We start from the raw sequence: 14,377 nt of genomic DNA, 5'->3' as shown, positions 1-14,377 counted from the left end.
ACGAAACTCGTAGAATGGATATGAGATAATGATGATTTCAGTTGCTCACCCTTATTTTCATGAACTTTAATATTAAAATTTCATAAATTTTTAATAAATGAGATTCAAATTATAATTTGCCAACGTTAATAAAAGAAATAGAGATAGATAAAAAATTTCAAATCATCTGTGAATTTTTAAGAATCCACTCCCAATATTATGTTATGAATAATAATTGTACTGAATGTGATTATTGAATGGAATTTGATACAGGGTTTCTTGGGAAATCCGCAGAACACTCCATGTGTTAGTACAAAAACATGCCTCGTAGATGAATCGTTGGGGTCTACTCAATAGTCAATACTCAACAACCAAACAACTTCCCTTCAAATTCAAACATGTTATTGACTCACGCTCGCATATACTCAGTAACATCAACTTCAACTTGGGTTTAGGGTTCTTAATAATCAATCTCTTGTCTTCAAATAGAATAGGGTTTTCTTTTTTTCTTTCTTTTTTTTTTCTCTTCTGATGCCATGTCTTCAATTACCGCAACGCCTCTTACACGTTACAACTCTCTCCCTTCAACCTCAACTTCTCCTTCTCCTTCTCCATACCCGTACTTGCCCCCACGCGCCACAGCTCCCTCCAATTTCGCCACGCGCCGCCCTTGGGAGGAACTCTTCGCCCTCCACTCCTTCACGCGCCCCTACTCCTTCGGCGAAGCCGCCCTCCGCATCAAGCGAAACCTCAACCACTTCCGCGTCAACTACGCCATCATCGTTCTCTTCATCCTCTTCCTCAGCCTCCTCTGGCACCCAATCTCCCTCATCGTCTTCATCGCCGTCTCCGCCGCCTGGTTCTTCCTCTACTTCTTCCGCGACAGCCCCGTCGTCGTGTTCTCCCGCACCATCGACGACCGCCTCGTGCTGGCTGCGCTCGCGGTGGTGACCGTGGTGGCTCTCGTGCTCACCGGCGTCTGGTTGAACGTGTTGGTCTCTGTTCTCGTTGGGGTTGCGGTGGTTTGGTTGCACGCTGCTTTTCGGAGCACCGAGGATTTGTACGTGGATGAGCAAGAGAATTTCGATGGAGGGTTGCTTTCTTTTGTTAGTGGTGGTGGTAGCCCCCCAAAGAAAACAGGGTACACTAGAATATAACATAGGTGATTTCATTTTCATTTCTCTTTTAATTGCATTTTTCATCATTTGGTGATACGAAAATGTGAAACGTCCATGCATTATATTCTCAAGCTGGTTTTACATATAATAGTTATACCATGTTGATAGCTTGGAATGAGGCCTTCTTTTTTGTTTTTTTGTTTTTAATGTTTTTATAACCTCGTGTAAATTCTTTGATAGATTTTATCATTCAATTTCTGTAATTTGAGTTCCAATTCTATGTATCATCGGGTTTGATATGCATGCTTTTGTATTGTAATAGGTTCGGTAATCATGGATAAGATTTGTTTGTTTTTTTATTAAGAGTGAATGTAGATTGATTTTGGTTGCTTTGAGGAGTGAACCATTTTTGATTAGTCATTCTTGTGTTTAGTTCGGTAATTAGTTCTCATTGTAATGGCCATGTGCATTTCAGTTTGCAATCCTACTCTTTTCTTCATTCTTTTTCTTTTTCTTTGTAAATCATGACCAAATTAAGAACATGTGTTCCATAATGGCATGCCCCATAATGTTTGATGTGCTGTTGTTTTGAGATTATTCCGTTGAAATAGACTTGCATGTATTATGCTCTTAAGATGCATTGCCGAGCCTTTTAGTCTTCGGTGTGAGTAAAGATTTGAAACTTTCAAGTGTCAAACAATTGAGAGAACTGAAAAGAGAACCACAGAAAGCCAATTCATTAATCTATAGTTAAATCCTGGGAGGCTTTGGATCCTGAGAAACCTATATTCGGAAATATATTCTAGATATTTAGATATAAAATATCTAGTACTTCCATGTTTAATATAAAATCTTATGGTACTATATCTTATAAAGTTTTTTTCCCACACTTACCTCCAGTTTAGCTGTTTTTCTGTTTGGAAAACTTGATTCTTTCCCCTGAGAACCATGCTTTATTGGGTTTCTGAAAAATGAACCATTAAGTTAGACATTAAGAGATATAAAATCATTCATATGTTTTAACCTAATAGCTTAAGATACTGGAGGAGTTGGTTATTGATATGGTATTACAGCATCTATGACCATGTGGTCAACATTTTGCAGGAAGTAGTGTTTTAAAGATGTGATAAACATGAGCCTTTACCTAAAAGGCTTAAGCTCTTAGGATAATTGGTTCTTGCATTCAGGAGCTCTTGAAGTTTGAAGTGTGGATGATTCACAAGTCCACCTGTGCTGAATTTTATTTTTTTATTAGAAGAATGATAGTAATTAGGATCTAACTCTTAATCACTTGATGATAGAGGCTCTGATTTGTTCATGTCATCAAGTGAAGGTATATGAATGATTTTATATCTTTAATATGTCTCTTCACACAAGAGCTTTTTGGGTTTTAAGCGTGGAAGTGCACATGCTTGCTATACCTTGTGCAATAGTTCAACTTAATTATGAAAATTAGGGAAGCAATTATCAAATTCTTGACCACTTGATCATGGAAGCTTTTTTGTGATGTTAAGAATCAACTCTTCCAATAGCTTAGGCTATTAGGTAAAGGCGCATGAATAGATTAATATCTCTAACGCATCTTCATCACCATCTTATAAATGCATGGTTATGAAATTATAAAAAAGTGTCATAAGTTTTCTGTATCATTAGGGTAAAGTACCAAAAAAAATTTGATGTTCTTTTTCATCTAGTTATCTGATGAGACCGACATATGCATGTTAGTTATTATCACATCTCATAAAACAGTGTACCAGGAGGACATCCAGGTCTGTATTTAATGAATATAACCCAATTTGTGTATGATGGCTGAAAACAGCAGATTTTCCTCAAAATTTTTAGGATGCAAATTCATGCGGAACCAGATGGCAACTATAAGATTAAACCTTAGAATATCAATGTAGAAGTTGTTTTAGTCTACGAGTTACTGGGAAAAAATGATTCATCATTTATGGAACGACATGCCTTTGTCAAACTACTCCATTTTCTGCCTGTCCATGAATCTGGAGCATGTACTTTGGTGACGGTTGATGTGGCCATATTGATTCATTTCCAGAAATGTTTGGCCAAAACATAAAAAGGAGCAGGGCCAAGCTTTTAACAGAAGTTCTTGCCTGAACCCAAAATCTGTTATTTCTTTTTGTTTGGATGGAGGGTTTTGGAGGGAAAGGGAGGGTAAAATTTTCATTTTTAAATTAATAGAGTTACATAGTATTTATAAAAATGAATAAGGAATGATTGAAAGGTTTCGTGATAATTTATCATTTTATTCCATGAATTCTAAAACTTTCTTATATTATAGAACATTTAATTGAAATTAAAAATTTATCGTCCCTTCCATATCCCTTTAAAACCCCTCCATACCAAACATACAAGAAATGAAGGATTATGGCAAGTGAAGGGGGGAAAAAGTTGGTTCAATTGATTTTTTTTTAAGGGATTGATGTTTCTTATGTTATAGAAAATGATTTTTATTTTTACACATTTTCATGTGTGTGTGGGAGATAAAATTTATCTCCTAAATATAAGAAACATCAATCCTTTTTTTTAATTAATTAATCTGGTTATTTGATATATGTTTTGACTAAGAACCACGAACGTGCTACATATGAATGTTAATGGAAATTTAGGTCCCGGGGGTTATGATGATTTTGGTATTGCCTTGTATTCAGGTGTCCTAATTCCCATGCGGTCAAGCTGCTCAAAGACCGAAGCTGGAAGAGTATATGGATATAGGCTGGGAAAACAAAAAACAATGGAATGGGATGATGATATTAGGATGTAAATTCTATCTTGTTAAATAGATAACAGTTTTGAATATGGATGTAAATAATTTTGACTTTTGAATATAATCACTAAACGTTGAAATTTTAAACCCATCATAGTGCGTTTTAGCAAAAAATAATAATAATGATAAGAAATTTTATCTTTTTTTTTTCAACGGCATGACGATGATGTGATTTTCTGCTCCTCATTTGCAATTTTCTGCTTGCAACAATTCATATTGTGAACCGAACGAAAATATTAAGAAAGGACAATCTGAATTCAAATGTTAAAATATCCAAGATATCTTATGCAACCAAGTATGAAGCGACTTATGTCCAAGTCACATGGGCACTTAAAACCTATGTAGCACCGATACTGACACGGGACACGTGACATGATACGACACGACACTCCGACACGTTAATTCTAAAAAATGTTAGATTTCGACACGGTATGACACGTTTTGATATGAAATAATATTTTTAATTTATGTAGTGTATATTATATTTAATATTCAATAATTTAACAAAAAAATGAAATTAAACTTATAATATTCATCAATTTTGCAAAGAAACATAAGATATCCCAAATATTTATATTAAACTTAATAAAATGGTAATCGAAATTCAACGAATTTAATAGTTAAAACTAAAAACTCAACGCAACGCAATCTTTGAACCTTTTTTTGAATTTCTACAACACGTGTTAGAGTGTCGGGGAGTGTCGGAGTGTCAAAGAGTGTCGGAAAGTGTCGGACACGACACGTCAAGGATTTTGAAGTGTCGGTGCTTCATAGCTTAAAACTTATTAAAACAACAAAAGCATGCTCTCGAAAAATCAGGAACTAATGATCACAACAATGACCACGCAGAACAGCATGCTACTCTATATAATATATTTAGGATAGGAGAGATTTCCTCATAATTTATTTGAACTATTTTATCCTCAATAACATAGCACCTATTGGCAACACGGTTACAGAAGAACACATGCTCGATGTACAATCCAGATGGGGGAACGATTATCCTGTGAAGATTTTTCATCAAGGTGCATTAAAATTGTAAATGGGAGCAGAATGGGGGACCAAGATCAAGGATGTGGGACCTTCCGACCATAGTTTAGGACCATGACAAAATCCTTTGCTGAGGACCCTATGTTTGCTGGAATTCTCTGTCCTGTGGATGCCATATCCAGCCACAACTCGAACAAATTTTGTACCTGCAGTGTAGGGAGCACTGGTTGTCCCATACATATAATCTCAACCTGCAAGAAGCAAATTTTTTTACGCTTAGCAGCACCAAAAGTCATGAAAATAGTGATGTGATTCTAAGTTGCTGCCATATATTATGTGCTATAAGGAAGATCTGTGCACTTAGAATTAGAATTTCTTATAAGATGTCAAATCATACCTTTTAACATATACAAAATCACTACCCCGTGGTCATTGTTCTTATCGTGTATGTTTATTTCATTATATATTTACATTCTAGTAGCAGTTGGGAGAGTATAGCAACATAAATATCCGAACATGACTGGATAATAATTCAAATTGAAATGAAACCTTAAAAAGAATATGATACTGCTAAGTTATTGCCCCATCAAATTATAGAAGAATAAGAAGATACATGTCATACGGTTGTGAATGGGGAAAGGGTTTTAGACTATCAGTTACGAGTGCATGTCAAGCGCTTAAAAGGCAAGCAGAAACCTTTAAATGACAATTAATTGCGAATGCTATAACAAACTGTTGACTTGGGCTCATACACACCACACCAGAGGTTCAATGAATATTAGGCAAGTGAAAAACCAAACAAGATACTAGAGTCTTTGACGCCCAGATTCCCTAATTACAGCAATATATTTTAGATGCACAACAAAGTTACCTCATCTTCACTTTTCAGGTCTAGTTTCTTCTTTAGGTATTTTTGGATAAATGAGACAGGTACGTTTCCATTCCTGTGACAAAATGAAGAGACAGACATATTCTAGTTCAGTTAGATCTATATTTTAAGTATTAGGAGCAGCAAACATTGAGCGAAATCAATTTCTCAAGCATATTTCCACAATCTAGTAGTTTGCTGAAAGCCTGAAACTATATAGTTTATTGCTAATTTTAGAAATGACTGAGCATGTATATGTCTGCACTCTGCACAAACATAAACTCAATGCACATCGCCTATTGGCATATAAATCAAATATCCACTAGCAGATCCTTACCAAAAGCATGAGCTTCAAAAATTTATTTTCTAAATGTTCTCAAATTTACGATCAATACAGTTGATGTATAATGCAAAAATCTTCATTTGGTAGTATTGGATAAATGTAATTGGCTTACAGACAACTCTATTGTAAAAGTGGGAAAGAGAAGCTATAGCTTTATTTATGGTGTCTTTTTAATCTTGTATTATACAAGGCATGCAATTAGCATAGCTTGTACGAAATCTTTGGATAATACACTAACACATACACATTCTTGCAACCCCTTGGCTAGGAAATTCAAGTTTATCAAAAGCAACACATTACAAAAATGAAACTAGTAAACATATATAGAGAGAGATCATGTACTAAATTTACAGATGGGAAATTTTTTTTTAAAGCAAACTTTAAAATCCACATAGCCAATCCTTTTATCCACAGTCATGACCTCTTTCCTTTCTTGGGACAGGACTTTATTGATTTTTTTCTATTTCCCTTTTCCAATCTAAAATAGCTAACATTTTATATTGATCTGCACATGTTCTGAAAAATATAAAATTGGTAAGAACAAATAGACAGATCATTTTACCCACCACAATGACCTGTTCTAACAATAAAATGGTAAGGGATACTCTGCATTGCACTAGAGTGAAGAAACAAGGAAAACAGAAAAGTAGTTAAAGCATACAATAACTCAACAACTCAATGTCTAAACAGGTGCAGTGAATGTGAAGCAACTTACCTTATTCTTACATAACTTGAATTAATTTGGGGCAAGGGTGCATATCCTTCCCTGAAACAATAGTCTGAAATTAGTAGATAAAGAAATATATGAAAATGATTTATGGAACATATATATAATATTCACAGGATCTCAAGATATAAGTTGTTAAATCAAGCTGCAAAGCTATGTTTTCTCACTGGTTTTCAGAAGCTGCTAAGGAGAACCAAATTGAATCATTCCTTAAGAGTTCAGTGTCAGTAGCATCCAGAACAGCCTGAGGTGATATGCGTGATTCTCCAAAATCAGGTTCCTTTTTTATGCGAACTCTGCGTGATTTATTGGTTTTTGCTTTATCTGAAGAGATATGATCAGTGCTAGTCTTTTCATCTTCAACTTTTACCTTGCGTTTATTTTCCTTATTTTTTGCTTTCAGCACTTGAGAATCATTGTTATTTACTTTAATGAGTTCTAGTTTGGCATCAGACCCTTGCACATTAGACTTAAAAGATTTACTCCTACTTGCAGCCTCCACTAAATAATTCAAAGGTTTCCAAAGATCCAGTTTTGCTTCATGTGGTTCAGCACCATTCTCTGTTCCTTTATTGTGTATGGATTGGCTATTTTCACAAGATGAGAACCTCTGCACCAATAAAAAAACACAAACAGAACATAACATAACTAACGCCAATACAATCAGGGAAAACAAATGAACCAAGATAACCAAAAAATAAAACAAAGTAAACAGAACCATATATGATGAGCTCAATGAGAACACCCTGATTGTCTTGCCTACCTGTCCACCATTCTCTGCAGACTTGTTTGAAGTGTCAGGTGAGCTTGAACTATCTTGGCGATCTTCCAGTAATTCCTCTTCTTTTTTAATGGTTTTTTCAATGGAGAAACTAGAGGCAAGCAGACCACTAGCCTTTCTTGAAGGTTTTGTTCTTCTTCCTGTCAAGGTTACCTTAGTAGATACCCTCGGAGTGCTGACAACCAAAGATGAAAGTGATCTCTCCTTTCTTCTAGCTGGTAATAGTACTGAGGGGACAACTGCAGGTGCCTTCACCTTTCTTCTTTTAAAAGGGAAAATTTTGTTCCTTAAGTCTTGTAAACTATTATCTGGCCTGGTAATTAGAAAATAAGATGTGTAATTTAACATACAACAATTTAAAAGAGAACACCTATTTCGAAAAGAAAAAAAAAAGGCCCTGAGCTTCAATGCCAAAGGCATACATATGACTGGTGGTGAAGGAAATTAATTTAAAGAAAACTTTACCCTATTTTGAGTTTTATCAGTTTGCCATATCTACTTGGGACAGTGCTCAATACTATCATCTATTCTGTGCATCTAACAAATTCATCAATCCTAATACCCCTATTATTTGATCCAAGTTCAGCATTATATGTTCACACTCTAGTTTTTTATAATCAGGGTCCTTTGGTAGCAGGACAAAGACATCAATTTTGGCTTAGGACTGCAAACAACAGTATCCTCCCTTTTACAAGAATCAAATGAATTCTTCTGAAGATAAAGAAAAACTAATAAATCAAATTTAAACATTCTCGACTAAAGAATATCCTAAACTCCACGTAATTGGGGTCAACTATGTCAGTCATTTCATCTATTAATTGGATTACAACTACTTTTATGCTATTCTTCCTCATTCTGTTTCCAAATAATAGTTCAGAACTTCAGATTAAAAATTTTCAAAAGCAATGTGGCAGCAGTAAAATACAATTGTTTGGTTTCACACATCTTAAATACTTCAATAATTTCTATGCCAAATATTTGACATGAGAGATCTATGAAATTTTTTTTTTTTGAAAATAAGCTGCAAACATACTGTAAAAATAGTCAGCTAAATTATTTATGCATGTCAAACTGAATGTATTTTATATCCTTGTAGGTATGGTTCACATGCGTGTATTTTATGACGAGATATTGAGATGCCACAATTGGATTTTTCTGCAGCAAGTTTTCACAAATTTAAGAAAAATGTTGATGTTAGGACCCATTTGCAAGGTATGAGACTTGGAGTCCCACATTGGTTGTATGGGCAACTAATGTAAGGTTTATAAGATCTTGGGCACTCCCACCCTTTGAGCTAACTTTTGGAGTAGTGCATCCCAAGATTCTTATCAAATGGTATCAAAGCACCCACTGTGTTTCTGCAGATTGGAACTTGGAACTAGAACCCGGGGGTTGGATCCTTGGACTTGGAACCTCGGGCTTGGGCTGCGAAACGTGTGGAATGTTAGGACCCATTTGCAAGGTATGGGACTTGGAGTCCCACGTTCGTTGTATGGGCAACTAATGTGGGGTTTATAAGGCCTTGAACACTCCCACCCTTTGAGCTAGCTTTTGGAGGTGGTGCATCCCAAGGTTCTTATCAGTTGACTTTATCTTGATGGCACCATCATAGCATCCATAGTTCTCATTCTTGCATGTTGTTGCAGCACGATACCAACCTAGAAGATCTGATAATGGTATGATGTATGAAACTTGTTTGTTTGCTTTTTCTTCCCCCAAGGGGATTTCAATAAATGATGACATACAAGCGGTATAAGACAGCTTTATAGTGCATTTCTGGACTCATCATCAATATATTTGTTTCTCAAAAGAAATGGTCTATCTTATATCTCTATTTTGGAAGCCTTGAAACAATAATTGGCTAGGAAAAACATATATAGTTTCCTGTTGGCACAGAATACCAAGTTAAAGGAACACCTTTCATGCATATTTCACAACTTACAACCTTTTCAAAATTTTATTTTTATTGTTTTTCTTCTTTTTGAAGAAAATGTACAAGAGACGGGTGACTTCGTAATTTGTCAGAATGAGCTGACCTCATTTTCTCAAGCGGAACAATGCCCAAATCAACGTTGCATATTGGACAGCATTCCAATTCTTCATCTGTAATTTTATCATAAATGCACTTCCTGCAAACTGAATAAAGTTCATAGAAAAATTCTATTAGACATTTTCGGATCAATTTGTCTAGTCATGTATGAATCAATCACAAGAAATACAAATTTCATATCATCAAACTCTAAACAAATAATTTGCCAATGTCCATGAGAAAGTAGTACATCAAATTCCTAATGACATAGGAAACAAAGCTAAGTAAATCAAGCAGAAAAACTAGAACATTAATGGAACAGAAAAACTACTAAATAGTTGCCCAATCCAAACCATAAAATTTCCTAGTGAAAAATATATTCCAAAAAGCACTTAAATACCAAACACCCCCATATCTGTAATTAAGCAAATACCAGATATGCCCCATCTGAGGAAGAATCAAAGAAGAGCCAAACCCATATGGAGAATGCAAAATCTGGGACAAACAAGGACGAAGAGGAATGCAAAACACAATAAAGGTTCGAAATTTGAGAAAATTTAGATCAGATTGAGGCAAAAAAACAAATGGGATTGGAAGGGATATAGAGGAGGAGATCGAAGTGCTCACACGTATGAAGGCATACAGATATTGTGGTAGCATCCTTCAGCAACTTATTGCAAAGTGGACAAGTCATGCATGCTACAATAGTGTCCCTCCTCGCTTTGACCAATCGATTAACCATGTTCATCGCCATGAGCCCTCACCACGAACCTCGTTCTTAGTCTCTCACACACTCACTGCATGAAAATTTACGTCCAATATACGTTACAATCACCTGCATTAACCTGAATAACACACAGAACCGCAGAGATAACACTCCCAAATGAGCAATAAAACATTGAATAATAATAAATTAATAAAAAAGCGTGCATAGAATGGAAGAAGGAATGAAAAGAACCTAGCTAGCCATGTCTCGATCGATGAAGATGGTTAAAAACGTGTTAAGATGGTTAAAAAGGAGATGGGTCGGTGAGATTTGTGAAGATTGACGTGGATTTAGGTGGAACTTGGATTCAGACACCGTTTGTGTTGTGATGTTGTTGCTAATCTGAGTCGAGAGGGAAAAGCATTTAACCAAGACACAAACTTCTCTTTCTATGTCTTTTTAGTATTTATTCTCTCTCTTCTTTTCTTTTCTTTTTTTTTCTTTTTTTCTTTTTTTTCAAACCTTAGTATTTATATTTGTTTTGGTTGATTTGTTAGACATCTTCAAGAGTGAAGTTGGGGGCTTCGATAACGTGCGCCGTTCCCCTCTTCTAGTTTAACGTGCGCACATTAGATCACGAGGGAGTGTGTGCGCTCGGGTGCATCGTGGGATCGGTGTACTTGCGCCGCGCTAAGTCTTTTAATTAAATCATGAGTGTCTTGTATATGCGCTAAGTCTTTTAAGAATATTGATTATAGAATATTCAATGTTTTTTATTAAATGTTTTTAATAATTTATAAAAGTAGTGTTCAATATTTTTAATTTTAAAAATAAATAAAATTTAATCTACCTTTTTCCTTAAGAAAAATAATTAAATCATGTGAGACTATCTTAATCGATTATAAATAAATTAATGGTAATAAGAAATAAGAAAAAAATATCGAAAAAAATGTAAAAAAAAAATTAATCTGTAATTTATTTATAAATAGTTAAAATTATCTTATATGATATTATTATATTAAATTATATCTAAAAGAACTTTTAAAATATCACGCGGATTCATCATTTGTAAGTGATGATTAAGAAGGGAGTGATGACTTTGTACTTAGTTTTGCTCGATCAAAAGATTGAATAATGTTATATTCATTATAGTAAAAAAAATTACACTATTTTGATTCATTAAGTATTTTACTCTTGAAATATCACCTACCGACTTGTGCAATTATTTATATGACTTGAAAGGATAAGCTTTTCAGTAGAAATTCTTTTTTTGGTAAAATATAATCCTATATTTTTTAAAGATATTAGTCCAATAACTCATTTAATTATTGAAAAGAAACATATTAAATACTTCTTGCATTATAAATAAAAGAAAACAACATCTGCTGTCACTGTATATATTTTCTCCTCATGCAATAGACTCAAGAAAAATTTTCTGTTATTATATATTTTTTTTAAATGGTAGGCTCTACTATAATTTTGTTTCAGCTGGAAAAAATAAAATTTTGTAGTTACATGAGAGATACAAAGTCCTATAAATAATTAGAAAACTTATTTAAAAAATCTACATAAATATATAGTATTTCTCTTTTGCTAAAAAGGGTGGATTCATTTACTACCAAAAAAAGTTTACAACTCTTACAATCAATTTAATTATCATTGATTTCCGTCAATTTAACGATTATAATTTATTGAGAATTAATAAATATGACATAATAAATACTATTAATTTTTAATAAATTATAACTGTTAAATTGACAGAAATTATTGTAAAAATTATAAAATTTTTTAGTAACAAGTAAATTCGTGCCGCTTGCTAAAATGGCTAAAAGTTAACGAGTAGTTTATATTATATTTGAAGGTGCTGAAGAAATCCATTATCTTGATTTTGAAAAGTGTCCTTTTCTAGTTCTTGGCCTGCACAGTAGACAGGAGTCAATCGGTGTCATGCTTTAGGCACCCCATCGTTCTTATCGGGACAACACAGCACTCTTATCTGTATATACAGTTGCCATATTAACTGATAAAATTTGCAATTTGTGGGTTAAAATTTGATTAGAGTAACATTTTTAACAATTCTATATGATATAAATATACAATTTAATTTAGTCATCTGAGATTAGGTAAATTGTTGAGAATGGTAAGAAAATTAAGTAGATATTCTTAGCTTTAAATTATTAATAGATTATAAAAAAAAATAATCAGCATTATACATTTTACTAGCATTTTTTTGGTAAGTTATTTTACTAGCATTTAAATACGTGATCCGTTGTTTATATTTAGATAAAAAAAAATTGAAAATTTTAAATAAGAATGAAAAGTTTATTTTAACTATAAAGTATAAAAAATTGTAACTATATGGTGTGGAAAATTGAAGAGTTTGTGAAGCAATTATAACTATAAAAATAAGAATTATAACTATAAAAACATTGCGTTCCTTTTTATACCCAGCTATATCAAGCATAGCCTCGGTTTGTTCTGAAAAGTAGTAGCAACATTGTATCATCTTCTTTGTTTAATGTCTGGAGTGACTGGTGTTGTGCTCCTTGTATTATAAATAAATATAGGCAGAGAATCAATAAATATTATTTATGTCTGTATATTTAGTGACGGGGTCCGGGGTCAGCATTCTCAAAAAAAAAAAATTTTTAAAAATTTTTAAATACATTAAAACACAAAAAATATAAATAAGAAAAGGAAAAAAAAACTTTAACTTAATGTAAAAAATTATTTCCAACACTTTTTTTTTAACAAAGTTGATTTGTTATATGACATCATAAAATATCCAATAAAATATATGATATCTTATTTCATCCCACCGTATTTCATTTATTTTCATTTCATCCCTCGACCCTCGTTATATATCCAAGCAAAGCCTACTTTAATCAACATCATGCTTTATTACTATGCTTAAAAAAAAAAAAAAATTCAGAGATTCATGTCCGTACTTACGAGCAAAGGCGACCAAGCAGCACTGGATATACGTGTAGTATAGTCTTGATTTATTATCAATTTTGAAAGTTGAAAATACGAAAATGACAAAATTTGCTAACTCAAACCTAACTGAAACGTTGCTTAAATAAGTTTTCTATCAAAACAATAATACAACTATATTTGTCGCCGGAAATCTTCCAAAATGCTAAGAGTCCAAATCCCCGTGTCGTGGCACCAGTGATCCTCTGGTTCACATTCCAAAGCCTTGGTTGGTTGGCAATCGTTTGAAAAAGTTAACAGCTGGAGAGGACAATGTGATTCTAAACCTTGGTGGCATCAATGAGTACAATCCGAACTGAGCCACCACAACTCGAATGGGCACAACAACAGACAAACAAACAAGAGCAACCCAGCACAACAGTACCAAAAACAAGAAAGTAGCTCGTGGATCTCTCCAAGATAGCAGAGCTTGGAATCTTTCCCCTTGTGCTGCCACATCTCTAATCATTGTTTGAATCAGTCTCTCATACCTCATCATAACAAGCAAATCATCACTGACTCTTGTAGGGAAAGTATCAAATTCTTCGTCAAGTTCATCAGGGTGAGCAGCACTATCGGCATGTGAAAATCTGGGATCCATGTAATAAGGAGGCCCCCCGCGGGGTCGATACCTATAGCTCCAAAGCCCCAGAAACATCAGGCAGAACGAAATGGTGGGTATGATGAACTCAGGAAGCATCACCAGCGTGAGAAAAATGATCAGAAAAAATGCTGAGTGCACTGGCTTCTTCCAATCGCGGATTTCTACAAACCAGCGTAACATGTTTGTAAGGGATGAGAGGACACCAATTACCCTCAAGTAGTTAGCTTTGCTCCTCAACACGCTCCACGTACGTGACTCATGCATATACTCCACTACCTCCCTGCCCAATGGTGGTTCTGCTCTGCTCAACTTTGAGGCCACCACGTTCATGGCATGGTACTGTTGAGATATATAATTCCACATTGATTGGATGAGCAACTAATATGGCCTTTATAAGGCCTTGGGCACTCTCACTCTTTGAGCTAGCTTTTGGGGTGGTGTATCCCAAAGTTCTTTACATGGTATCAGAGC

General features: G+C 34.3%; 2 protein-coding genes across 2 annotated transcripts; one reads left to right on the top strand and one right to left on the bottom strand.

Annotated features, from left to right (window-relative positions):
* Positions 1–382: 382 nt before the first annotated feature.
* On the top strand, positions 383–3,956 carry LOC133284988 (PRA1 family protein F2-like). The gene is made up of 2 exons (XM_061482136.1): positions 383–1,141; positions 3,770–3,956. Exon 1 carries the CDS (start codon positions 516–518, stop codon positions 1,134–1,136), a length of 621 nt encoding a protein of 206 aa, XP_061338120.1. The 5' UTR covers positions 383–515; the 3' UTR covers positions 1,137–1,141; positions 3,770–3,956.
* An 815-nt stretch (positions 3,957–4,771) lies between these two features.
* Positions 4,772–10,409, bottom strand: LOC133284996 (E3 ubiquitin protein ligase DRIP2-like). Its single transcript, XM_061482149.1, has 7 exons — positions 10,251–10,409; positions 9,631–9,730; positions 7,577–7,907; positions 6,981–7,423; positions 6,802–6,852; positions 5,747–5,819; positions 4,772–5,126 (listed from the first exon to the last, which is right to left on the bottom strand). The coding sequence occupies exons 1-7, from the start codon at positions 10,375–10,377 to the stop codon at positions 4,953–4,955; spliced, it is 1,299 nt and encodes a 432-aa protein (XP_061338133.1). The 5' UTR covers positions 10,378–10,409; the 3' UTR covers positions 4,772–4,952.
* Positions 10,410–14,377: the final 3,968 nt, after the last annotated feature.

Source organism: Gastrolobium bilobum, unplaced genomic scaffold (genome assembly GCF_033153095.1).
Source record: "Gastrolobium bilobum isolate Gb01-03AN ecotype WA unplaced genomic scaffold, APGP_CSIRO_Gbil_v1 utg6195, whole genome shotgun sequence".
Lineage (NCBI taxonomy): Eukaryota > Viridiplantae > Streptophyta > Magnoliopsida > Fabales > Fabaceae > Gastrolobium > Gastrolobium bilobum.
Note: the sequence above shows the minus strand (reverse complement) of the source record. Positions and strands in the feature narration are given on the sequence as shown.